Raw genomic sequence first — 27,982 nt, forward strand, 5'->3', positions numbered from 1 at the left:
TTTTTTTGCAGTATGCAGGCCTCTCACTGTTGTGGCCTCTCCCATTGTGGAGCACAGGCTCTGGTGTGTGCGCAGGCTCAGCAGCCATGGCTCACAGGCCCAGCCGCTCTGCGGCATGTGGGATCTTCCTGGACCGGGGCATGAACCCGTGTCCCCTGCATCGGCAGGTGGACTCTCAACCACTGCGCCACCAGGGAAGCCCGGGGATTTTTTTTTAACTTACATTCTTCAAATATGAATTTTCTGATTAAAAGAGAGTTATGGGGCCTCCCTGGTGGCGCAAGTGGTTGAGAGTCCGCCTGCCGATGCAGGGGATACGGGTTCGTGCCCCGGTCTGGGAGGATCCCATATGCCGCGGAGCGGCTGGGCCCGTGAGCCATGGCCGCTGAGCCTGCGCGTCTGGAGCCTGCGCGTCCGGAGCCTGTGCTCCGCAACGGGGGAGGCCGCAGCAGTGAGAGGCCCGCATACCGCAAAAAAAAAAAAAAAAAAAAAAGAGACTTATGGCTAAAGAACTTCCCACATACCTGACATTCACAGGATTACTTTCTCTTTTGCTTTCTTTTATGTAAGTTAGAATTAGCTTAAACTAAAGGGTTTCCAAAATTTCTCTACTTTGATGGTTGCTAGCCAGGATGAATTTTCCAGTTACTAATGATTGACAGGTAGTGTTGGGAAGCTTTGCTACATTATCATATTAATATGGTCTTTAATGTTGAATGTGATGGTGATGAATCTGCTGATGAATGTAACATAAGTTGAACCAAAAAGCGTTTCTACATTTCACAAGGTTGTACATAATTACCTGATGTTCCTTGAGGGATGAGACCAGTGAAGTCTTTGCTTCACTTATTTATAGGGATTTTCCATAGCATGAATTCCTTAAAGTTGAGGAAGATGAGAGTGCCCGAAGGCCTTCCCACATTTCTTACATACATTAGGAATGAATTTTCTTATGTCGAGTAAGTTGTGAGCACTGACTAAAGGCTTTCCCACATTCCTTGCATTCATAAGGCTTCTCACCGGTGTGAATTATCTGGTGTTGTTTAAGCTGTGAGCCCTGCCTAAAGGCCTTCCCACATTCATTACATTTATAGGGTTTCTCACCAGTATGAATTCTTTGGTGGTGGTTAAGCTGTGAGCCCTGCCTAAAGGCTTTCCCACAAACCTTACATTTGTAAGGTTTCTTACCAGTATGGATCCTCTGATGTTGAGGAAGATATGAACGATGGCCAAAGGCCTTTCCACATTCATTACATTTATATGGCTTCTCACCAGTATGGATTCTTTGATGTTCATTAAGTTGTGTGATACCTCTAAAGGCCTTTCCACATTCCTTACAGACATAGGGCTTTTCTCCAGTATGAATTCTCTGATGTTTAATAATCAGTGATAAGTAACTGAAAGCTTTTCCACATTCAGTACATTGATAGGGTTTTTCACCAGTATGAGTTCCGTAATGTACGTTAAGTTGTGAGAGCCGAACAAAGGTTTTTCCACAATCCTTACATTCATAGGGTTTCTCACCAGTATGAATTCTCTGATGTCTGGTAAAGCGTGAGACAGAACCGAAGGCCTTTCCACATTCTGTACATTCATAGGGTCTTTCCCCACTATGAGTTTTCTGATGTTGAGGAAGATAGGAACGGCGATGGAAAGCCTTCCCACATTGCTGACATTCATAAGATTTCTCACCAGTATGAATTTTCTGATGACTAAGAAGACATTTCTTCTGCCAAAACCCTTTTCTACATTCATTACACACATAGGGTCTACTTCCAGGTGGAATGTTATGAAGCAGGTTATGGGATGTTTGCTGTCTCAAAGCAGGTACTTCTTCATGAGTGATGATGACTTGACTGGAACCTCCTTCCTCATTTCTGTGATATGTTTCAAATGTGCCTTCACATTCCCAGTCATCTTGGAAACTGGGATTCTCAGGATCTTTGTTTATAAATTTTTCCATTTTCTCCCATTGGGATACCTGATCTGAAAAATAATGAAAAAGCAGAGATGCTTTAGTCCCTGGTGTCAGTTAGAGCTTCTTTAGTAGAAACAGTTTTAAACTGAAAATAATGCTTATGAAAAAAGTAAGTGTTCCATACAGCTCCCAAATGTGACTAAGCAGTTCCTGTTCTCCAAAATCCCCAGAGTTCCTGCTTTAGCAGGAAGGATCCAGCCAATCAGCAATGCATGCCTGAAACATTGATGGGATACTAGGTGGGCTCTGACCTGGAAGAGCTGCCCCCCTGGCTGCAAGGCCCAGACACAACCTCATCAGAGCAGCACGCAGGATGAGGTTGGGTGCCCTTGGCCAAGGAGCAGTGCACAAGCCCAAACCAGGAGCAAGAACAAGATAACAGCATATATTGAGAGAGAACATAAGTATGGCTTAAAATGCATCAAGAGATCAAGGAAGAAACAAAAATCTTAACTGCTGAAAGGAAAACAAACCAAGCAAAGGACACTGACAAAGAACTAAATAGAAATTCTAGCAATTGAAAGTACAGTGACTTTAGTTCGTTTTGTCAACTGGCATTCAGTATCCATTCCCACCTCCTAGTTGGCCTTCCTCTACTTAGGCCGGGGAAAGTAATTTTCCAGCTCCTGGCACTGAGGACTCTGAAGGGAACGAAGTTTCCACCCTTTGGGTGCACTTGTGTGATATTCAGATGATAGAAGCAACGTTTTCTGCTGCTTTGGCTATCAAAAGGTGGTTGCTGGCCTCTTCACTCCAGTTTCAAAGTACGTGTGGCGGCAGTGGTGGTGGTCTCTTCGCCTTACTTTCTTTTTAAATTTTATTTATTTATTTTTGCTGTGTTGGGTCTTCGTTTCTGCGCGAGGGCTTTCTCTAGTTGCGGCGAGCGGGGGCCACTCCTCATCGCGGTGCGTGGGCCTCTCACCACCGCGGCCTCTCCTGTTGCGGAGCACAGGCTCCAGACGCGCAGGCTCAGTCGTTGTGGCTCACGGGCCTCGTTGCTCCGCGGCCTGTGGGATCCTCCCAGACCAGGGCTCAAACCCGAGTCCCCTGCATTGGCAGGCGGACTCCCAACCCCTGCGCCACCAGGGAAGCCCTCTTCGCCGTACTTTCTGATCCCAGATCGTAGCTCAGGCAGCGTGCACTTGGAAGTGGTGGTCGTAGTGGCAGCCCCTGCGTCTCCATCTTGGCTGAGGCTGAGGTCGCGCATCTTCCAGAGGTTCAGTGTTGCCACGTTCCGGAAGGCATCTCTGGAGAGCCGGCTCCCGTAGCCCTGCTCGCCGTTTTTAAGCACCCATTTCCCATATTTCATATATTTAACTACCTTCCTAATTTAAAAAAGACACACACATACACAGTCTTAATACTGATCTTAAGAAATTAGGAAAAAAAACAAACCAGGATTTCAGGAGAAGATAAGCCAGAGCAACCCTTGCAATAAAACCACATTTAAAACATAAAACCTACACCAAAAAATCTTTATCAAAGATCTGAAAAAAACAGCCCAGAATTACCAGGCAAAAATCTAAGGAAACTTGAGCTACCAACTCAAAGAGTCCTGAAGCTGGTTTGCCCTGAATACCAATCCTAAGTTTAGTTCAGGTGAGAGAGAGAGAGAGAGAGAGAGAGAGAGAGAGAGAGAGAGAGAGAGAGAGTGTGTGTGCGTGTGTGTGTGTGTGTGTGTCTTTTTTTGCCCAAACCCATGTCAGGTGTCTTAGTCCATTTGGGCTGCTGTAACAAAATACCACAGACTGGTTACAGAAAATTTTTTCTCACAGTTCTGGAAGCTGGGAAGAATGAGCTCAAGGTGCTGGCACTCAGTGTCTAGGAAATAAATTCTTATGTTGAGCCACCATATTTTGGAGTCAAGCTAAGCTTGCAGCTTAGCCTGAGCCCTAACACAAAAGTAAAGTCAGTTTAAGATCACATGTGAAAAAAAAAAATCGCACGTGAAAGGAGCCTCATTTTCTCTGTAAACCTTTGAGAAAAGAGTTTAGAAGGGGCTTCCCTGGTGGCGCAGTGGTTGCGAGTCCGCCTGCCGATGCAGGGGACACGGGTTCGTGCCCCGGTCCGGGAAGATCCCACATGCCGCGGAGCGGCTGGGCCCGTGAGCCATGGCCGCTGAGCCTGCGCGTCCGCAGCCTGTGCTCCGCAACGGGAGAGGCCACGACAGTGAGAGGCCCGCGTACCACACACACACACACACACACACAAAAGAGTTTAGAAGGAAAACCTCTGCAAGCCAAACAGGTGAGGTTTGTTGGTTTGTTTGTTTTTCCCTGCAGTGGCTTACCCCTTCCTCACTCAGCTACAGGTGAGGTTTGTTGGTTTGTTTTTCCCTACAGTGGTTTAACCCCTTCCTCACTCAGCTCCTAGGCTGCTGTCTCTGCACCACCAACAGCCATTCCCTTGTTCCAACAATCGATCACACTTGACTTAGAATTGCTAAACTTTACATATAGGAAAATGAGTGGGACCTGGTCATGCTATTGCTATCCAAATGCCCAGTCCCTTGAGGGGACATGGATATAGCAAAGGAAAGAGAATGGCTTGAAAAATCAGGAAGGTGAAGTTTCAGAAGTAACTCAGACCTATTTCCAACTTTACAAATCTCAAACTGTTGCTTCCAAAATGCAGTCAACACTTTAGCACTTCCCTGGAGGGTCAAGATGGAGGAATCATGATGCTCAGGTGATAGTGAATTATGAGAGGACGGTCTTAACCAACAGCTGAGACTCCTGTCGTTCTCCAGTTTGTACACATCCCTCTAGGTGGCTATGTGTGGGAGGAGAGGGAGGGAATTAGCCACACACACACACACTGCTCAAGTGGAGTTGATGGCCACATCTTTGTGGTTATCCTGGTAAGAAAAACTAACATTTTTAGACTTTGAGAGCTGAGTGACCACATGACCCTGAGAGGAAGGGCAAATTTGCCTCGGAAAGGGAAAGAAGGCACTATAAAAAATTTTTCTCAGATAGCCTTAATGTATTGAGTCCAATACTAGTTAAATAAATTACCTAACACCCATGGATTTACTCATTTTAAAAAGTATTTGAATGTAATCGGCAAATTTCTTTCTGACAGTGCAATTTAAATACAATTATTTTTTGAGAACACATACATCATTGTGAATGTTTAACATTACCACAGACATTTTCCCTTGTTCTGAAAAATTCTTCACACATAATTTTTATTAACTGTAGAGTAATCCACCACATGAATGGACATGAGATTCACGTGTAAGTCTGTGACTTGCCCAGTCATTCTTGATTGTAGGGCACTCCTTTTAGATAAGACCTTAAGGTCTTTCCCAGAATCTGGCTCTAGACTAGTGGTTCCCAGTTTCTGAGAGGTGGTGTACATATATTGAGTCTAAACAGGGTGAGACTGCTGGGGTTGGAAGGACAGCTGCACCAGTGTCCTTAACTCCTCCATGCCTCAGTTCTCTAAACTTTACAAGGGATAGGTGACACTATGTACCTCAGAGTGTTGCTGTGAGGATTGACTTATGTGCTTACTATATTATACTGCTTGCTACATAGTTATTAGCAAATATATATATGTATATATAAATCTGTATGTATATATACACACATCTATACCTACAGATCTTACTCAATTTACTATGGCGTTATGGCCTGATAACCCCATGGTAAATTGAAAATATTCTAAATCGAAAATGCAATTAATACACCTACTGAACATCATAGCTTAGCCTCGCCTACCTTAAACGTGCTCAGACCACTTATATGAGCCTACAGTTGGGCAAAATTGTCTAACACAAAGCCTATTTTATAATAAAGGGTTGAACATCTCAGGTAACTTATTGACCACTGTACTGAAAGTGAAAAATAGACTGGTTGTAAGTGTATCCATTGTTTACACTCAGAACTTCCTGGCTGCCTGGGAGCTGCAACTTGCTGCTGCCCAGCATCATGAGAGCATCATAGAGCATAGCACTAGCCCAGGAAAGGGTCAAAATTAAAAATTCAAAGTAGAGTTTCTACTGAATGCATATCACTTTCATGCCATTGCTAAGTGAAAGAATCCTAAACTGAACCATCGTAAGTTGGGGACCATCTGTATATATAGAGAGATATCTATATCGACATGTATCAGATATATTTATCAATGGATATCAATCAGTCAGTCTCTATCTGTCTTTCTATACACACACACACACTCTCTCTCTCCCTGAACTAACTCTAGTCAGGCTCCTCTAGGCCACAGTCTTGGGCTCTGCCCTTCACCCATTTAGTCCAGTTTTAGGAAGAATTCCCCTGGGTCAGTTTATCAAGAACACCCCCACCTGCCCCCATCCTGAACATCTCATCACTCTCGCCAGCCCTCAGCAAGAATCCTATTAAGACCTTTTAGCCAGATTCTCCCTCTTACCCTTGATGGTTCTTTTTTAGTAACCGTATATCCAGTGACACCGCCCCCCTTCACTATAAATCCCCACTTGTTCTTGTATTTGGAATGGAGCCCAGTTACGGACAAAGGTCTCTCGCCCTATGGCAATAATTCCTGAATAAAGTTTGCCTTAAGAAGCTTTCGATTCTGTCCGGCTCTGGTACTTTTTGACAATATACTGGGGAAGGCTCAGATAACTTTGGGAATCCATACAACTATAGTCCTCTTCCTAAGAGAAAACGCAAAAAAAAAAAAAAAAAAAAAAAAAAGCAAAACTGTCCAAAACCTTAAGTGGTTTGCGGGGTCTACGAATCCCAGATTAAGTATCTTTAAGGAAAAGACGCTGGGATCCATTTGTGGCTGGACACATTCCCTGTCGCCATGGTCTCTGAGAAACGTAGTCCAGAACTTGGTCATCCCATCACCACCCCTGAACCCCCAAAATACCTTCCCCGCCACCCATAAAGAGCTCGGCCCCGGCCCCGGGCGGAGCGGAACGTCGACCCACTCTAACGCGGCAACAATCGCCCGGAATTAAAACGCGCGAAGGCTCCGCGGACGAACCCGCTTCTAAACTCCAGGGAGCTTGGGCTCCTCAGCTGGACAACACGGAGGCATCCGAGAGCGGCCCTACCGCAGTGCCCTCTGGGAAATGTAGTCCAGAGCCGGAGGGCCCGTCGCCCGAAGAATGCTGGGAAGACAAACCCGGACCGTGATTGGGCCCCGGCCGCAGTTGGATTTTGGGAGTGTAGTTCGGTGTGTCCCTCTGTTCGAGCTGGAGCCCGGTCTTCCATCTCCTCAACCTTGGCCTCGTCTGACCGCCCAGAACCGAATCTTTCTCCGTGAGTTCTGCCTGTGGGCCATGACCTGTCCTGCGTACTTCTCCGGGTATGAGCTGTGGGGCAGCCTGTGTGTGACAGAGGGGAGGCTGTGGGTCTGTGACGTGAGACGGTTTGGCCCAAGACGGTGCCAGTGACTGAGGGTGGGGAGAGGCAGGTGAGTGGATACACCTGCCTCTGCGTGAGTGGCGGATGGGATTCTGCGACGTGGAGCGTTACCGTGCGAGAAGGGCTTTGTATGTGACGTGTCTTTGTGTGTGACCGCAGGTCTTAGAATGTGTGGCCTTGGTTATGTGTGAAAAGTTGGTGTGACTCTCAACCTTACTTCAGTCTATCAATGTGACCGGAGTTGTTCAGAAACTGTGTAGGTTTAAGATAACATGAATGTGGGTTTCTGTTTGGTTGCCTGTGGGGTTGTGATAACTGCTTCCAGGTTTGCTTTCCCCCTTTACAAATAGGGTAATAACTCCAAATTTCTTATTACCCTGAAGTTCTGCAGCAAAGCACAAACAACATAAAAACATGATAAAAACATGACTTTTACATTAAATAAACTCAAAATTATTATAGAGAAAAATTCAAAATCAGCCTAAAATGTTAAAACATGAAGATGGGTTTCAAAACAATTTCTTATCAATCGTATGGTACCGCCTGTCTTGGCTCTGACCCAAACACCACAGTTAGTCATTTCCTTTTGCTGACTGGAATGTACCTGCAGAAATTCGGGAAGCCTTGGACTGCAGCATTAGCGTTACCCATCCTGAAGCGCTCATCTAGAATATGCATGGCCTGGTCTGCCCGCTCTCTGAGGAAGGGCGCTTTCCCTCAGAAGGTCTCGAAGCTTGCCCAAGGCAGCAATTTCTCCCTGAGCCAGACCCAGAACTCAGAGTTTCTACCCCTTAATATAGTTTTGTTTTCATCTGGCCTCATGGCTTCTGTGATGTCATGAAGCAAATGTCTGTTATCTCTGATATTGCTTTCTCTAAGGAGTTTACCACCTTGATTCCACCCATATGGGGCTGGAATAAATAGAGGAACATTTCCCTGTAGGCCTTGTATTTCATGGAAGGAAATTTTAGAGTCACAGAGATCTGACTGGAAATACTAACTCAGCCACCCACATTCTCCAAGTCACTTGTAGTTTGTGGTTTTCAGCAAGTCACTTTTCTACATCGGTCTTATTTTTTCTCCTACAAAGAAAATCTGACTGCAAGGTTATTTTGAGGAATTACGATTACTGATATTAAAAGTGATGTTAGCATAAAGAGGTTGAATCTCACACTTTAGTTGTTACTGCATCCCTTTTACATCTTCAAGTTTTTGAATCATGAGGATATACTGCTTATTCAAAATATTAAAGATTTTTCAGCAGAAATAAAATAGAACAATTGAGAATAAACAATATTTAGAAGAAAATTATCTTGGGCTAAAAAAAAAGGCAGGAGATATTTAAACATACCCTGCTAAGTTCCTGAATTCTAAGGATAGAAAGAAACTCTTGCCAAATGCTGGCATGGAAGCAGTTACTGTGGTAGGCAGAATTATGGCCCTCCAAAGATGTCTACGTCCTAATCCCAGGAACCTGTGGGTATGTTTTTACATGGCAAGAGGGAATTAAGTTGCAAATAGAATTAAGGTTGTTAATCGGCTGACCTTAGGACAAGATTATCCTGGGTTGTCCAGATGAGCCCAATATAGTCACAAGGGTCCTTAAAGGTGAAAAGAAAGGCAGAAGAGTCAGTGTCAGAACGATGCAATGTGTGAAAGACTCAGCTGGCTACTGCTGGCTTTGAAGGTGGAAAGGGGCCACACCAAGGAAGGTGGTGGGTAGCCTCCAGAAGCTGAAAAGGCTAGGAAACAGATTCTCCCATAGAGCCTCTAGAAGAGAACACAGCCCTGTCAAGACCTTGATTTTGGCCCATTGAGACCTGTTTCAGACTCTGACCTCCAGATAATAAATGTGTGTTGTTTTAAGCTGCTAAGTTTTGATAATTTGTTACAGCAGCAACAGGAAATGAATACAATCCCCATAAGCTAAGAGAAACAGACTAGCATTGGGTTCGTCTTCTAGAAGATCAGAAGCCAGAATTCAGTGAAGTGACATCTCTGGATTACTGAGAAAAAAAATATAATCCAAGAACATTCCACTAACGAAAAATATAATTTGTGAAGGTCCAAGAAACTCTTTTGGACATATAAGGATTCAGAAAATACCAACTATGTAACATTTATTGAGATAAATATAAATACTCAATAAAATAGTCTAACCAAATTGCATTTGAAATAAATCTGTTACCTCAAGACAGGGGAAAACAGTAAAAAAACAGTGGCCAGCAATGAATGTTACTCTGAATACTATATTTAAGTTTAAATGGAAATCATGAATGGGTCTGGCAGTAAGTAAGATAAGCTTCAAATACAGTAAGTCCCCTATATATGAACCTTCAAGTTGCAAACTTTCAAAGATGCAAACATGCATTTGCATATCCAATCACGTTAGTTCATGTGTCTGGTGTGCATTGTCATGTGTATGCATCCTCTCCAAGTGGTTGTGCTTTTGTGTACTTTACTGTGCAGTACTGTGTAGAGTACAGTAGTACAGTATCTTTATTTTAAGCCCAGGATGTCTGGAAGCAAGCGTAAAAGCAGTGGTGATGAAACTGGTAAGAAGCGCCAGCTGTTGTACTGTACTCCAATACTTTTCAAGGTACTGAACTGGAAGATTAAAACTTTTATTTTTGTGTTTGTTTTTTATGTATTATTTGTGTGAAAAGTATTAAAAACCTATTACAGTAGGTACTATATAGCCGATTGTGTTAGTTGGGTACCTAGGCTAACTTTGTTGGACTTATGAACAAATTGGACTTACGAACATGCTCTCGGAACAGAACTCGTTCGTATGTAGGGGACTCACTGTAAATAAGAGTAAAACTAGAAGCTTTGGACTATGAGTTTTCATTAGGTTAGTAAAATGGAGGAAATGTTAAAGAACAGGCTGTGAAGGAAGGGAAAGAGAAAGCAAGGATGGTCTCTTCTCAGAGGACAGTAACAAAGAAAACTAATGATGGGTTAGAAAGTATAACAGTGCTCTCATTCTGCCCAATAATGATTAAGAACGGGGAGATAACCACTACCCTAAGCACAGTGGGAAGTTCCAATTTAGCAAGAGAAAAGGAACATAAGGAAAGGAAAAGACCAAGAAAACATAAATAGTACAAAGTAAAATGAAAGGAATAAGGTGGAGTTATTGCACTAAATAAAAATGTGAATTTCCCTACAGAAAAAGAAATTTGTATTTTGAGTTATTTAAAAAATTAGCTATATTTTTTTAATAAGAAATAACTAAAATGACAGGGGTTGAAAATAAATGGATGGGCAAAAACATACCAAGGAAACGAGGATAAATCATTATTATTAGTGTTACACAGTATGGAAATAAAATACCAAAAGGATTATACTAGGCCAAGGTTGGCAAACTTCTTATCTAGAGGGCCAGATAGGAAATATATAGGCATTGTGGCCATAGTCCTTGTTGCAACCACTCAGCTCTACTGTTGTAGACAATATGTAAATAAATGAGCATGACTGTGTTCCAGTAAAACTTTATTTATAAAACAGGCAGCAGGCCAGATTTGGTTTGTTGACCCCTACACTTGGCAGAGTAGGATATTGTTTAGTGATAAAAGTATGATTCTTAAATAGGGGTTAAGTTATATGTCTTTATAGGTCAAACAACATAAAGTAAAAAATCTCCAGATATTCAAGATTGTGGTTAAAAAATTCAATTTTAGGAAATTCTGATCCTGTATACCAAATTATATAAGAATGTGGAGAATTTTATCATTATAATCTACTGCTTAAATAGATTCTAGTATCCGAAAAAGAATATACATTATTTTTCAATGTTATGGAACATATACAAAAATCAATCCTGTACTTAGCCACAAAGAAAAATGTTAAATACAAAAAAGTAGATACTTTCAGGCCATATTTACCAATCATAATAAAATAAAATTTGAAGTTACATCATTTAGGATGCTTTCAGCTGCAAGTTTACAATATATCCAACTAAAAGTAACTTCAGCAATAAAGGTTTATTTTTCTTAGATAACAAGGCATCTAAGAGTCAGTTCCAAATTGGCCTCATAGCTCAGTGTTAGGGTGCTGGGTCAGCTTCTTTGAGGTCCTCTCTTTTCTGCTCTTGGTTCCAAGATGGCTGCAGCAGCTCCAGGCATCAAGTTCTCAGAGGAAAATGTTTAAAAGCAAGAAATGAAAGAAGAGGGAGTCTTCCTAATGTATCTGTCTCTTCTGAATGAGGAAGATCTTTCCCAGAAGGCCCTGTGGATCCCTAGAACATACTGGCCATACACTGGAACATCTGGCCATCTTGAGCTGCAAAGAGGCCTGAGAATTAGCATGTGACATCTGCAGCTTCTAAGACAAGACACAGGTGCTGCCAAGAGGAATGGGAATTGGGTATGGCTGCTAGGTAGGCAACCAACCCCTTCTGTCTGTGATAAGTTATAAAAGATCATCTAAAACAACCTGGAAACTAAGAAACAGTCTCCTAAATTTAGTTTACTCTTGGATCAGAAGGAAATAAAAAATGAGATTATTGTAGGATAACCACTTTCTATTTCATCATTTTCTGTTAATGTATTCATCATCAGGGTGTTTGGTATTCTCTTTTCTGGCTTCTTAAATAATACACTTAGTAAATTTGAGTACTATCTTTCAGGTTTTCATGTTTTGCATATACTTAAAGGCCGTAAAAGTTCCTCTGAGTAACTTCAGCCACATCACACATTTCTTGACATGTAAAAACTCTCATTGTCATTCTGTTCATTACCACTGATGGTAACTGCATGACTTAGTTTCTTGTTAACCCAAGAGTAATTTGGCAGTTTTTTTTTCTTTTTTAATTTCCAATAAAATTCACACTTGGCTATTGTTAAAATTATTACACTGTGGTGAGAAAATGTGATTCTGGTGTGTGTTAGAGACAAAATTTTTTCCAACATTTTCATCTTTGACAATCATGGTCTAAAAAATTTGCATCCATATAATTTTTCTTCAATATGAATTTTATTACTCAGGATAAAGGACAACTCTGAATAAAGTAATTCTCACTTGCATTACATTCTTCAAGTCTTTCTCCAAGATATAAAGAGTAAGTTGTGATTAGCCTAAGCTAATGGACTCTTCCCATTATTTCCATTCATATGGTTGCTTGCTAACATAAATTCTCTGATGATTAATAAGGGATAAGTGCTGATGGAAGGTTTTTCTACATTTATTAAATTCACTTGTGTTTCTCTATTATGCATTCTCTGATGTTGAACGGTAGTTGAGTCATGATTTAAAGTCCTCCCACATTCCTTATATTCATAGGGCTTTTCCTCAGTATGAATTACCTGATGTTGAATCAGTTGTGAGCAATGGCTGAAGGCTTTCCCACATTCCTTACATTCATATGGTTTCTCACCCGTATGAATTCTATAATGTACAGTAAGATGTGAGACCCGTTTGAAAGCCCTACCACATACCTTACATTGGTAGGGTTTCTCTCCTGTGTGAATTCTCTGATGTTGCTTAAGTTGTGAGTTCACCCTAAAGGCCTTCCCACATGCCTTACATTCATAGGGTTTTTCACCAGTATGAATTCTCTGATGTCGAATAAGAGTTGAGCCTTGATTAAAGGCCTTCCCACATTCTTTACATTCATAGAGTTTCTTGCCAGTGTGAATAGTGTGATGTTGAATCAACTGAGAACGATGACTAAAGGTCTTCGCACATTCCTTGCATGCATAGGGTTTTTCACCAGTATGAATTCTATAATGTACTTTAAGATGTGAGATCCGATTGAAGGCCTTGCCACATTCCTTACACTGATAGGGTTTCTCACCAGTATGAATTCGTTGATGTTCAATCAACTGTGAGCTTCGACTAAAGGCCTTTGCACAATCCTTACATTCATAAGGTTTCTCACCAGTATGAACTCGCTGATGTTGTATGAAATTTGAACCAGAATTGAAGGCCTTTCCACATTCCTTACATTCATACGGTTTCTTGCCAGAATGAATATTCTCGTGTTGAATTAGTCGTGAGCCATATTTAAAGGCCTTCCCACATTCCTTACATTTGTAGGGTTTCTCATTAGTATGAATCCCTTGATGATTAATAAGGTAGTCCTCTGGCCAGAAGTCTTTTCTACATTCATTATATCCATAGGGTTTTTCTCCAATATGAATTTTCTGATAAAAAGTAAGAGATGCTTGCTGGTCAAAAGTGGACATTTCTTCATTATCGATTATCATTTGACTCAAATGTCCATCTGGATTTCCCTCTTGCCTGTCAAACTGACTTCTGCATTCCCAATCATCTTGGAAACTTGAGCACTCAAAACCATAACTTGTAAGGCTTTCCATTATCTGCCACCGGGGTGATTGTACTTCATGACTGTGCTGCTTTGGAGATAATACCTTAGTATCATACCTGGACTCCAATACTGAAAAAGAACAAAACAAGTATGTATTTGTTTTTTCCTTTTCCAGAAAAAGTAACTTCTATAGTAAAAACTGGAAAGTTCAGACTCAGGATAATATCTGTAAGCTCTTGAATGTGACTAAGAAATTAGAAATGGAGTAGAACAGAGAAAGAGGAAATACCATAAATTAAGATGAATGAGGTAATCAGAGAGATTATAAGAGTAGTTCTAAAATGTTAGTGTGGATCAGAATCACCACTGAACCATGCTTTTAAAAAATGAATGTTTCTATGAAACCCTAGAAGAGACACATATGAGTAACAGAAAGAAAATCATTTGTTGCCAGGGGCTGGGGGGTATGAGCAATTGTGTGGGAAAGAGCATAAGGGAACTTTTCAGGGTGATAAATATGTTCTCTATATTGTCTGTGGTGGTGGTCATGTAAGTGTATACATTTGTCAGTAGCCATTAAAATATTGTACTTAAGATGCATGCATTTAATTTAATATAAATTATACCTCAACAAAGTAGATTTTTAAAAATGATGGAGAGGGGTGACTGGATACTTCTCTGGCCAGAGGAACATGACAGTGCATCTGCTTGACAGGGGGGTGTGGTGGTATAGGAGGGCTATTTTCACATGTCCACTGGAAGGTGTAATAACACAGCTGTGGTCATCTGCTGTGATGCTTTCTGTCTCTGAAGTTTAGCTGAACACCGTGGCTAGAGCTAATGTCAGCTGGACCAGTCTCTCCTGGACTTTTCCACTGCCTAAAATGGACCTTGGAAAAAGGAGGGCCTTGTTCCTTGTTTAGGAGATTAGGCCCAAATTTAATGGGGGTGGCCTCTTCCAGAGCAATATTCTTTGCTGGTTATTCAAACTGCAAGGAAAGGCTGAATGGTGTGTTTGATCTTGATTCCACCTGGTACATGATTTCCATACAGTGGCCCGTTTTACTGCAATCACAGAAATCAGTCCCCTTTGGTTAATAAAGAATTGGTTGCAGCTTCATGCAAGGAACTATGGGGAAAAGTGAATGGGTGCTTTTGAATGTGTTCATAAGTTATAGACAGAAGGCCAAAGGGGACTTTATATGGGGCACTTTCTATGCTTCCTGTGGTAGCATATCAGAGACCACTATTGGTTTTTTTGTGAAATTATTAAGCAAAAACTACTGGAATCCACGATTACTTTGACGATGCAAGAGGATGAAGTCTGTGAAGTATCAATTTTCTGGGAAGGATGCCGCTATCACCTCAAAAATTTGCACCACGTGAAGATGTAAGAACAAAAAGAGTGAACAGAGCAAAAAGTAGAGGCATTGTGTGAAAAGAGCAAAAAGCAGAGGTATTTTTTCAGACACCATGTTTGATTGCTGAAGAGGGAAGCTCTCTTTACGGGTCTCTTTACTGTGCTCTAACAACTGTGCTAAGACAGATTCCAAACACATCCATTATAAGGGCTACCTATGAACTGGTGGTCCATCTACTCAATGGTTAGCAACATCTGGCTGCCATCCTATAAAGAAGGGACCAAAAGATTGCAGTGGACCATGGAATATTAAAGCCAGCCTGGTGGACAGAAGAAAATTAGTTTGGGAATGTAACTATGCCCGAATGGAAATCTGGGTTTAGGAACTAAAGTGATAACACATTACTTGGTCTTTTTGGCAATGTAAAAAAAACTGCCTCTAAGGACATGCCATTAAAAGCACTCCTCTCTCCAAACTGCCATATTTTCTGTCACAGATATCAGACACAGTTGAGTTTTGCTGATTTATGGCGGTCAGAGTACAGTGTTTATTCCATGAGCACTCTGCACTCATCTGAATTAAGCCATCTCTAATCATATATTGTGCTATAACCATATAAAGATAGTACTAATTTTCTAATTTCTGGCTTCTGTTCTACTTCTTGTAAAGTTGCAAAATAGCAACAATGATAATGAGGTCCTCTGTATTATTTTTATATTTTCCTGATAGGATCTGGTGCAGTTTTTAGAAGTTGATTATTTAGCATTACTAGTTACTGTTTTTAACAACAAATGAAATAATGTCTAAAAATCTTATGTATAGTCTTAGCATTAAAATGTTTTGGTTTCCTCATATGGAAACTCAAAGGATCCCAAATGGCCAAAACAATCTTGAAAAGGAAGAACAAAGTTGGAGGCCTCTCTCACTTCCTGATTTCAAAGCATATTAAAGAGCTACAGTAATCAAAACAGTGTGGTACTGGCATAAAGGAAAACATAAAGACCAGTGGAACAGAATAGAGAGCGCAGAAGTAAACCCATATACATATTGTCAAATAATCTTCAACAAGGATGCCAAGACCACATAATGAGGAAAGGACAGGCTCTTCAACAAATGGGGCTGAGGAAATTGGATATCCACATGCAAAAGAAAGAAGCAGGACCCTTACTTTATACCACATTTAAAAAAATAACTCAAAGTGGATTAAAGACCTTAACCTAAGACCTAAAACTATAAACTAGAAGAAAACATAGGGGAAAAGCTTCATGACACTGTATCTGGCAGTGGTTTCTTGGATATGGTACCAAAAGCACAGGCACCAAAAGCAATAATAGACAAATGGGACTATATCAAACTTAAAAATTTCTGTGCATCAAAGGAAAAAAATCAACACAGCGAAAAGGCAACCTACAGAATGGGAGAAAATATCTGCAAACCATATAACTGGTAAGAGGTTAATAGACAATATAAAGAACTCTTAAACTCAACAAAAAACACAAATAACCTGATTTTAAAATGGGCAAAGGACTTGAATAGACATTTCTCCAAAGAAGACATATAGATGACCAACAGGCGTATGAAAAGATGCTCAACATCACTAATCATCTGAGAAATGCAAATCAAAACTATAATGAGATACTGCCTCACAGCCATTAGGATGGCCACTACTAAAAAAAAAAAAGTGTTGATAGGGTGTGGAGAAATTGGAGCCCTTGTGCACTGTTGGTGGGAATGGAAAATGGTGCCATCACTATGGAAAATAGTATAGTGGCTCTTAAAAAAGTTAAAAACAGAATTACCATATGATCCAGAAATTCTACTTTTGGGTATATATCCAAAAGAATTGAAAGCAGAATCTGAAAGAGATACCTGCCCACCCGTGTTCACTGCAACTTTATTCACGATAGCCAGGAGGCAGAAGCAAGCCAAATGTCCACTGACAGATGAATGGATTAAAACATTGTGGCATATAGATACGGCCTTCAAATGGAAGGAAATCCCTTCACATGCTACATTATGGGTGAGCCTTAAGGACATCACGCCAAGTGAAAGAAACCAGACACAAAAGGCCACATATTGTATGATTTATGCGAAATATCCACAATAAGCAAATCCATAGAGACAGAAAGCAGATTAGTGGTTGCCAAGCACTGGGGAGAAGGGGGAACGAGGAATGACTGCTTAACGGGTATGGGTTTCCTTCTGGGGTATGTGTCTAGGAAAAACACACTTCTCAACACCATTCTACTCTCCATGTTTCACTTCTGACACTTATGGTCACCAAATGTGTGTGGGTTTTTCGCTTACACCAAGCAGCCCTCCATCTCTTTGGTAGATACTGATTGGGCAACCCACAAATTCAATTCTGACACTATCTTTCTGCAGATCTCACACATGAAGGGCTCAGTCTCACAAGACTGCCCCTACCAGCGCCCCACCCCCCATAAATGGAAGTTCCCACAACCCCCTCCATGGGTTTTAATCATTTGCTAGAATGGCTTGCAGAATTTAGGAAAACAGTTTACTTACTATATTACCAGTTTATTACAAAGGATGTAACTTACGACCAGACAGACAGAAGAGGTGCATCGGGCAAGATGTGGGGAAAGGCTGTGGAGCTTCCATACCACCTCTGGGCACACCACCCTCCCAGCACCTCCATGTGTTCGGCAAACTGGAAGCTCTCTGAACCCCATACTTCAGGGACTTTATGGAAATCTCACTGTGTAGGCATGATTGATCAAATCATTGGCCATCAGTGATTAACTCAACCTCCAGCACCCCCTTCCCTGGGGTTGGGGGTGGAGCTGAGAGTTCCAACCCTTTAATCACATAATTGGTTCCCCTCTCAACCAGCCCCCATCCTGAAGCTATCCAGGAGACCCCAGCCACCAGTCATCTAATTAGCATATAAGAAGACACTTATGACTCTGGAGATTCCAAGGGTTTTAAGACTTGTGTGCCAAAAAACAGGGATGAAGAACAAATATATATTTCTTATTATAAATCACAATACCACAGGGTGATAAAAATATTCTGAAACTAGATAATGGTGAATGTACTAAATGCCAATGAACTATACACTTTAATAAGGTGAATTTTGTTATGTATATTTTACCATAACTTTAAAAAAATTAAAAAACATTTTCCATAAAAACTATAAATGACCACAACTGGCTCAAGAAATGCAACACCTGAATGTTAGATTCAGTATCAGGAGTTCAGTATTAGGAAACCTATTCATATAATGCAGATTTTGTAGATGGAAAGAAAAAAAACAATAAAATATGAAAAGGTGGATCTTCTTTAACCTAAGAAAATACCCCTGTCTCATTCCTATGACTGATATTATGCTTAATGAAAGACACTAAAAATATTCCTATTAAGGTCAAGAACAAGATTAGTACATAAAACCCCTCTTAACAGTGTTCTGCGGGTACTACATAATCAGCATCCTAATCAGGCAAGAGAAAACAACCTGCAAGGTATAAAATGTAAAAACATTATCACCATTTGCAGATGATATAATTGAATACTTGGAAAGCTCAAGAGAGTTACATAAAAAACTGTCATAGGGCTTCCCTGGTGGCACAGTGGTTGAGAATCTGCCTGCCAATGCAGGGGACACGGGTTCGAGCCCTGGTCTGGGAAGGTCCCACATGCCGTGGAGCAACTAGGCCCGTGAGCCACAGCTACTGAGCCTGCGCGTCTGGAGCCTGTGCTCCACAACAAGAGAGGCCGCGATAGTGAGAGGCCCGCGCACCGCGATGAAGAGTGGCCCCCGCTTGCCACAACTAGAGAAAGCCCTCGCACAGAAACGAAGACCCAACACAGCAAAAATAAAATAAATTAATTAATAAACTCCTACCCCCAATATCAAAAAAAAAAAAAAAACAACTCATAAACAAGGAGAAAATGCAGTAAGTTGGGTTAGCTACAAAATTCATCTGAAGATGTGAATGGCTTCTGTCATATATAAAAAAATAACCAGTTGGAGTATAAAATGGATGAATGCCATATTAGTCTATATTATAGATTATGCCAGTAACAGCAATAAATATAAATTACCTAGGAATAAATATAATAAGACACATATAAGATCTATATAAAGAAAATGTTAAGACCTTAATCAGGGATGGACATAAATGAAAGGAAAAGCCTGTCACGTTCTTCAACAGAAGACTCCGCATAATAAAATCAGTTTTCTCCCAAATTAATCTATAAATTTACAATGATCGCAGTAAGAAACATTGCATGATTTTATTTTTTTTGAAAGCAAACATTCTGATTCTAGGGTTTGGACAGAAAAGTAAATGAGACTAGCCAGGAAAACTCTGAAAAATAAGAATGAAGAGGGACTAATTCTACCAGATATTTAAAACATTTAAACTCTTAATAAATGAAAACCATATGGTATAGACACATGGTTAGAGAGATTAATGGGCTAGAACAGAAAGTCCAAAAATAGATCCAAATACAGAGGTGATAAAGCAGATGACAAAGGTGGCTTTATACATGAGTGGTGAAGAGATAAATCCTGTTTCAGTAAGTGGATAATAATCTGGAAAACAACATGAAATCACCTTATACTGGGAAAAATTCCATATGGGTCATAAATTTCATCATAAATAAGCTAGAAAAATATCACAGGGGACTCAACCTCAGAGGGTGAAGTTCTCTTTAAATATGACACAAACCCACATATCTAAGGAGTAAACAAATTGAACACCTCAAACAAACACATGTTGTCAAAACTCAAACGACAAAAGCAAAAAAATCTGTTCTGTGACATTTCAGGTGTGGTAGGCAGAATAATGGCCTCCCAGAGATGCCCATGTCCTAATTCTCGGAACCACGAATATGTTAGGTTACACGGCAGCACACAGCTTCTCTCCCCATGTTCACTCCACCGCTGGTCTCACTCACTCCAGGGGGCCAACTACCACTTCAACGTGGATGAATCCACCGCATCAGTAACGCTTAGTTCTTAGCTTCCCGTTTGAAATTCTCTTGAATGCTGCAGAAACTGTTTATGGACATGATTTTGGTCTCGTGTCACACTGTAACTTTGGGTCTAATCAGGGAAGATTTTGCCCCCCACCCCAGGGGACACTTGGCAATGTCTGGAGACATTTTTGGCTTCACAAGTAAAGGGAGGCCAGGGAAGCTGCTAAACATCCTGCGATGCATAGAATGACACCCCCTCCACCCTGGCCCCAACAAAGAATGATCCCGCTCAAAATGTCAACACCACTGAGGTTGAGAAATCCCCCATCCAGAACAGGAGCACCCCAGGCAGACGGGACAGCAAGGGAAGAAGCCTCGAAACAGGAATAAGCTTGATGTTTCAAAGCCAGGATGCATATAATTGTACTGTCTGCTTTCGTGCTCCCATGGCAGAGCTGAGTACTTGCGACAGAGACCACAGAGCGGGCAAAGCCTGAAACACTTACTGTCTGGACCTCTAAACAAGACATTTGCCAACCTCTATGTTAATGTAACAGCAAAGAGGCTTGTGTGGCTGTAACCGCGTCAGCAACATGGAGGGCGGCAGGAAATCAAATCAGAGTGGAGGCTGCAGGGGAGATTCTGTAGAGCAACTTAGTCCAACACAAGTTTCTGTGATACTGAAAATGTTCTATTCTGCACTGTCCAGTACGGCAGCCACTAGCTACACATGGCTACTCAGCATTGGCACTGTGGCTAGGGCGACAGTGAAATGGAATTCTACATTTCATTTTAGTTAAAATTAAAATTTAAATAGCATGTGTGGCTGATGGCTACAGTACAGACACAGAGCCTTCTAGGCCATGGTATGGGTTTTGGGTTTCCTCTTGAGTGATGGGAAGTTGTGGGCAGGGTTTTTTTTGTTTTTTGGGGTTTTTTTGCGGTACGCGGGCCTCTCACTGTTGTGGCCTCTCCCGTTGCGGAGCACAGGCTCCGGACGCGCAGGCTCAGCGGCCATGGCTCACGGGCCCAGACGCTCCATGGCATGTGGGATCTTCCCGGACCAGGGCATGAACCCGTGTCCCCCGCATCGGCAGGCGGACTCTCAACCACTGCGCCACCAGGGAAGCCCTGTGGGCAGGTTTTGAGCAGAAATGTGATACACCCTCACTGAAGTTTTGAGACGGTCCGGCTGCTGTGTGGAGAATGCACTGTAGTGGACAACAGTGCAGGCAGAGGCACGGGGAGGAGGCTATGCAGTAGCCCAAGTGGTGCTGGGGATGTGGGTGGTAGCAGTGTTGTTTGTTGGTGAGAAGTGGTTAAATTCTGGATATATTTCAAGGCAGAGTGAGCAGGATTTCCTAACAGACTGAATACATGTGTGAGACAGAAAAGTCAAGGGTGCTTCAGCAGTTTTTGACTTGAGCAATTAGAATAGAGTCCCCTGTTACTGAAGTGCAGAAGAAAGGGGGAAGGATCATCTGTTAGGAAGGATCAAGGACTCCCTTTTGGACTTAAGCTCAAAGTGTCTGGTGAACATCCAAGTGGAGTTGATAAGAAGGCTGTAGGATATAGGTATCTGGAGTTTTAAGGGAGAAGCTGAACGTGAAGGTAATAATTTGTGTCGTCCAAAAGAACTTTCTCCAGTGATGGAAATATTCTGCATCTGCATTGTCCAGTTCTGCAGCCACAAACCACAAAACAGCTATGGAACATCTGCAATGTGGCAAGTGCAACTGAGGTACTGAATTTTAAAGTGTATTTAATTGTAGGGGATTCCCTGGCGGTCCAGTACTTAGGACTCCATGCTTTCACTGCCAAGGGCCCAGGTTTGATCCCTCGTCCGGGAACTAAGATCCCACATCCGGGAACTAAGATCCCACAAGCCACACGCCATGCCCCCCACCCCAAAAGTATTTAATTGTAATGAATTTAAATTTTGATGGCCACATGTGGCCAGTGGCTCCATATTAGACAGCACAGGAGTGGTACTTATAGCATGGTCATGGAGAAGGTCCTGGGGAATGGAAATAAACAGAAGAGGCCCAAGTCTGAGCCCTGGGGTGCTCCAGCTTTTACAGAAAATGAGAAGATCCACCAAAGGAGGTTGAGGATGGTTAATGAGGTAGGTGAGAACAAGAGGTAGTGATGACCCAGATATACGTAAATGTTTCAGGAAAGAAGGAACAACCACTTTTGTCAAATGCTGCTGATAAGCTAAGGAAGAGGATGACTGAGACCAGACCTCTGAGTTTGGCAACTTGGAAGGAAAATTTTCTAACTCGAAAGGACTGCCTCCTCGCCAGCCAGCTGGACAGTTATCTGCAGTGGGTCCTCTCTCCCCACACATGCCTCACTCACCTGGGCAATGGCCTCCTGTCGCTACTTTCTCCACCATCCAGGGCTCTCTGCCTTGTTCCAGGAAGGAGATCACATCAGGTTTGGAAATGGCAAAACCTGGATGCGAGAAAAAAACATGCCATGCAGTTACGGTGCGGGGCCAGAATTCAGACCCAGGGCCTGGCTATCGGGCAGGAGAGGCAGATGCAGGACGGGCCAGGGGAATATGTGAGTCACCTGAAGGCTGAGGAAGAGGCAGCGTCAGGCCCCAGAGCTACCCCTTAACCAGTCAAAAGACACCCCAAAACTGATAAGAAGGAACAGATGTGCCCGGGGAAACCTCCAAACTGACCACATCGCCTTACCCAGTGAGACCAGGTTGCTATAGATCTCCAACATCACATCTCTGTACAAATCCCTCTGAGCAGGCGCCAGCTGTTCCCATTCTTCTTGGGAGAAGACTATGGCCACATCCCTGAACAAGTCTGAACCCTGGAACAACAGGCAGCTATGTTATGTGTGTATTTCAAGGAAATGTTTTTCGCTGGGATGAGAGGAGACGGAGGAGGTCTCTGCAAGAATGGGGTGTTCTGGTGAAAAAGAAGGCTGGGGCTGGAGGCCTTAGATGTGAACAAGTGACAGGAAAAGATGAGCACAGGTAAAAGAGATGTTTAAATATTCTTGAACTCCCCTTTTTACTACAAACCAAAGCTCTTGTACTCGGTTATGGGATGAAAATTAAAATCCAGCCAAATGGAGTTTCTCAGTTGTGACAATATAATCAAGCACACTGCCTACTCTGTCCTTGGTATATGATAAATTCTCAATGTGAAACCTATCATTTGTACTTTTATGGAGTAACAACAACAAAACGCAACAATTTTTGGTAGACTTTCCCCAAAATGTTTTATTAAAAAATATTTTCTATCTTAGAAAACAGAACTTTCATTTAAGTCAAGAATTGCTTCAAGATGTAGGCTCATCATTATGTGAAAGCGTATCACATTTTTCCTTATGAGAAAAATCTTCAATGAAGATTACTTTGTTAGCTGTACAATTTTCTATCAAGTGAAATAACTGACTCAACCATTCTCTTCCTTTGGATGCAGAGGTCTCCAAGGTCAGATCTCTTAAGGCTGTTCCAAAACTATGACTACCCAGATTCTGAACAATTTATCCATCTATCTGATGGATAGATGGATAGATCTATCTGAACATCTATCCATCTATCTATCTTTCAGTCCTCAGCTCTGCACTTTGCTTGCTTTTAAACTCAAGAAGCTGATGGAGAATGACCAAGATTCCAATGCTCTGTTCAACTGCAAACTGGACCTTAATTCTGGCATCTTAATCTCTCCTAGATGCCCAGCTAAACTTCAGTTACACACCCAGTTGTCAATACAGGAGATGTCACCCCCCCACACTGAAATTGAGACCAACCAATACCAGCTTCCCTGCTTTTTTGTGTGTGATCCCTCATCAGTAGCCATCACCATATCATCAAACTTCAGTTCCTATAAGGGATGCTCTCCTTTTGTGTAAGGAAATGGATTTCTTCTCCCTCTGGCCTCCCAGCAAAATACCAAGCCAACAGAAGATGTGGAATGCTATATAGAATGAATCCGTCTGGGCACTGATCAGAGTAGATGGGGCTATGGGAGAGGGTACTAGCTGCCTGGTCTTTTTTTTTTTTATTTTAATTTTTTTAAAATTTTTGGCTGTGTTGGGTCTTTGTTGCTGCGCGTGGACTTTCTCTAGTTGTGGCGAGTGGGGGCTGTTCTTCATTGTGGTGCAAGGGCTTCTCATTGCAGTGGCTTCTCTGGTTGAGGAGCACAGGCTCTAGGTGCGTGGGCTTCAGTAGTTGTGGCACGTGGGCTCAGTAGTTGTGGCGCACGGGCTTAGCTGCTCCACGGCATGTGGGATCTTTCCGGAGACTAGGGCTCGAACCCGTTCCCCTGCATTGGCAGGCGGATTCTTAACCACTGCACCACCAGGGAAGCCCTGCCTGGTCTTTTTATTCCCTAAAATGGGAACCTCTGAGAACCAGATTCTTGGATGGAACCAAGGTGGGAAGCTTCAGGATAAGGAAAGCAAATACTTATATGATTTTAAAACTCACAAGGGACATGACTGTCAAAATTTCATGGGTTGATGGGTCCTCCTCCTGGTTTCTCTCTTAGGGAAGGGCAGAGTCCTGAGATGGCAGAGCTGAGGGAGGAAAGAGCAGACATGAGCGGCGAGGCTTGCTTCACAGCTCCCAGAATGCCACGGTGACAAACGCCCACCTCCTTTCCTCCCCATCCCCCAAAATTAGAGGGAGCTGGGACAAACTGTGGCCTTTACCCAGCTCCACCCTGTTACTGATGCAAATCTGAGGTGGGGATGCTCAGACCTGGTCCAGTGACTAAGGATGGTGTCCCAAGGACAAGGAAGGCCATCCTTAGGCCAGGGAGCAAAGCTTGCCTGATCTGCATCAGCCCAGCCCACAATGAAACATTCCCAGAACCAAAGCATTTAACTGTCTCATTCCCACAATGTAATACCTTTGGAAGTCTCCCTGGCTCTTACCCTAACTTCCTAACTCACAAAGAACCTTACAGCCATACCTAAGGCCTGGCAGACACCATTTTGTAGACCCTGCCTGAGTCAAGAAATGTTTGCAGTGGGCAAATTAGATGGAGCAGGCCCCGTACTCCATTATCATCACATAAATGTGCCCCTGCACAGAGATATAACAGTGAGCAAAACTATGTGCACAATATTTGCTGAAAAAACAGAACCAAAGATTAGTACCTAACAGTTCACAAGTAGGCAAGTGGTTGAATCATTTTTGGCACAGCCGTATGATGGATGCCAAGCAACTATCAAAAATGATGTGGAACAACATCAACTGACAAATATATTCACAACTGGACCCTTTGTACAAGAGAACATTCAGCAAAAGAAGTCAAACCCACCCACCTACTGACACACAGGCTAACCCCCACCCTCCCAAAAAAAAACCCCAAAACTGGAATGGAAAACAACCAAGTGTTAACAATGATGCCAATTAACCACTTCCTGAGTTCATCAGTAAAACCGCAGTATTTTATAAAAGAGCTTTGGACAGTGCCTGGCATGTTACAAATATTTAATTCTAAGTAATGTTTAAATGAAATAATGATAAGTGTTCCTTAATATAATGTAGTAGGACTTTTTCCTTATGACCACTTTTTTTAAAGCATTATTTGTATTATCTATAAATAGTCTGTTACAGCGGTGGCTGGTGATTTACTCAACCACTTCCCCACGGTTGGACAAATTTTCAACAAGATCCTCTAAATTATCTCCAAGTTGTTCCTTCTAAACTAGTGGTTCCAAATCTTCTGGGGTCTTGCAACTCGTTGACAATCTCATGAAACAAGACTTCGCCCCAGATCTTTTAAAAAGCACGCGTAAGAATAAACGCAAAACATCCGTAAGTATTTTCTGGAGGTGGGGACTCCCCCAACAGACACACCCACCTAAGGGGTCCATGGACCCGGGCTATGAGCCCTGACGCCGACAGGGGGCGCAAGCAGGGCGCGCGCCGCGAGGGACAATGGGAAGTGTAGTCCAGAGCCGGGAAAGCCGCAGACCGACGATGAAGCGAGACGTTCGGGTTCTTCCCAGGCCCGCGACCCGCCCGGCCGCGGCGCCCAGTCCTGCGTGGATTCCGGAGCGCTTGGCAAGCTCCGAAGCCCCTCACCTGCCGCCTCCTCGGGTCCAGTTGCCCCCGTGATCGCGCCCCGCGCAGCCCCAGGTGAGCTTCCCCCTCCGTACCGGCGGACTCGGGAGCCGGAAGACAGCGCAGACGCACAAAGCCCCTCGGCTGATGTGTCGCGATTGGGCCAGCGCCGCAGTGTCTTCTGGGAAACGTAGTCTCCAGGCCTAAAGGCCGGAACCAAACCGCAAGGCCGCGTCTCGCGATGCTTCGGGTGGGCGGGGTGCTTACGTGCGTGGGAGGCCGTCGGGGTTACGGCAGAGCGTGTTGGGTTCACTGAGTCGCAGAGTGAGGGTCGGTCCGTTGGGCCCGTTGTCTGCGTGTGACTGTCTCGCTGATTGCAGGTGAGTGTGTGTGACTGGGCGCGCCGTGTTCGGTTCTCACCCGGTCGTTGAGTGTGTGACTGGGACCGTTAAACGCCAGGTACACGTTTGCGTGTGGCTGTGTAAAAGTGGTATATGACAGAATTTTTCTCGTCTGTTGTTAAATCACCTTTGCCGTGGAACAGCCATTTTATTGAAAGATTTGGAGGGAGGAAAAAGCCGGAGAGTTCATTTGGTAACTAATTTTAAAACATTATGTCGAAATACTTGTAGATTATGAAGAAGAATGCAGAATCAGCAAAAATGTTTTAAAGGAGTTGTCAAGGAGTTTCCTGTTATGAGATGACATTTTTCGGCCAAGGCCTCTAGTGCTACAACTTTGGTTTGTGAAAGCATGAGAAGCTCTGAACTTCACCCATCCCGGGACAGCGTGTTCCAGTATGGTCGGAAGTCCAATGTCCTGGCTGCCGGTCAGGCCCTGTTATGCCTGGTCTGTGAATGAGGAAAGCATCCCTATCCAAGGTGGTACATTTGTCCTTGACCCAGGCCCACAGTCCAGAGACCTTGTCTCTTGATTTCTCTTAGAACATGTACTCTTGTGTCCCACTTCTTGAAACATTTTTTTGAGATCTGTGCACATCCATGTTGCTGCATGTCTGGAGGATGTCTTTTTCTCTAAATTAGTTTAGAAATGTAATTTAAACCCAGTAAGAATACCAGTGCTGTTTCTCCATTGGAAGTAGACAAGTTGATGCTAAAGTTCAAATGAAAAAATAAACATACAAAAATAGCTAAGAATACTCTGAGAAAAGAAAGCTATGGTGTATGCTAACCTTATCAGATATTAAAGCATTCTAAAAACTTCTATAATTATACCTGCTGTGTGGTATTGGCTCATGAATTGTCAGGCGGAAGAGACTAGCAAGTCCAGAAATATCAAATACAGAGGGAAATCTACTCTGTAGTAAAGGTGGCAAATCATTGGGATAAAAATGAACTTTTTAATAAATAACCTTGTGGAATAATTGAATAGTCAGTTGGAAAAAGAATTGTATTTTATACGACTATTATTATAATTATTATAATTATAATATTTATAAAATACAATTATTATTATATAATTATTATACAATTACTATACAATTTTATACATACCTCACATCATGCAAAAGAATAAACTCCAAATTGATCAGAGTTCTAAATTAAACCATGCAAATAGCAGACATGTACAGAGGTGAATTCTATTATAACCTGGATGTGTGGAAAGACTTTCTAATTTTGACTTAAAAATCCAGACTTAATAAAAGACTGCTGCACTTGAAACATAAAATTAAAGCACTTATGTAAGGCGAAATACACCACGAACAAAGGCAAAAGACAGATGGCAAAATCTTTACAACTTTAAATCTCAGATAAGGAGCTAATATTGCTAATATATAAAGACAAAAAGCCAGAAAATGCAAGCAGTTTCTGAACTCAACTTAGTAGATTGTTTTTCCTAATAGCTTTGGTGTAGTGATTTCGAAACTTGTGTGCATCATAGGATTGAGCAAATGAATAAATATATAGATTTGTTGGGAGCCAGTGTTTTACTGTGGGAAAGGAGAGATTAAATAAAGGGTAATGGAAGGTAAGGAAGAACCCTGTGATGTTGGGTTGG

General features: G+C 42.3%; 1 protein-coding gene across 5 annotated transcripts; it reads right to left on the minus strand.

Moving 5' to 3' along the window:
- Positions 1-612: 612 nt before the first annotated feature.
- Positions 613-26,113, minus strand: LOC132480270 (zinc finger protein 582). Of its 5 annotated transcripts, none has more exons than XM_060084347.1 (5): positions 25,761-26,081; positions 24,377-24,465; positions 22,623-22,749; positions 22,279-22,374; positions 613-1,986 (listed from the first exon to the last, which is right to left on the minus strand). In XM_060084347.1, the coding sequence occupies exons 2-5, from the start codon at positions 24,383-24,385 to the stop codon at positions 935-937; spliced, it is 1,284 nt and encodes a 427-aa protein (XP_059940330.1). In that variant the 5' UTR covers positions 24,386-24,465; positions 25,761-26,081; the 3' UTR covers positions 613-934. The 5 variants fall into 5 exon arrangements, with proteins under 5 accessions (XP_059940330.1, XP_059940331.1, XP_059940329.1 ...); XM_060084348.1 differs by lacking the exon at positions 613-1,986 and adding an exon at positions 8,900-8,939; XM_060084346.1 differs by lacking the exon at positions 613-1,986 and adding an exon at positions 12,297-13,738 and having other exon boundaries at positions 26,059-26,113.
- Positions 26,114-27,982: the final 1,869 nt, after the last annotated feature.

This window comes from Mesoplodon densirostris, chromosome 19, assembly GCF_025265405.1.
Source record: "Mesoplodon densirostris isolate mMesDen1 chromosome 19, mMesDen1 primary haplotype, whole genome shotgun sequence".
In the NCBI taxonomy this organism is placed as follows: Eukaryota; Metazoa; Chordata; class Mammalia; order Artiodactyla; family Ziphiidae; genus Mesoplodon; species Mesoplodon densirostris.

What these genes read in the sequence shown, in the direction of transcription:
- LOC132480270 (XM_060084346.1), bottom strand. An exon ending in TAGCAACCTGGTCTCACTGG is followed by an intron (nt 22,375 to 22,622) that starts GTAAGGCGATGT and finishes TCTCGCATCCAG; the next exon opens with GTTTTGCCATTTCCAAACCT. An exon ending in GACAGGAGGCCATTGCCCAG is followed by an intron (nt 13,739 to 22,278) that starts GTGAGTGAGGCA and finishes GTTCTTTTTCAG; the next exon opens with TATTGGAGTCCAGGTATGAT.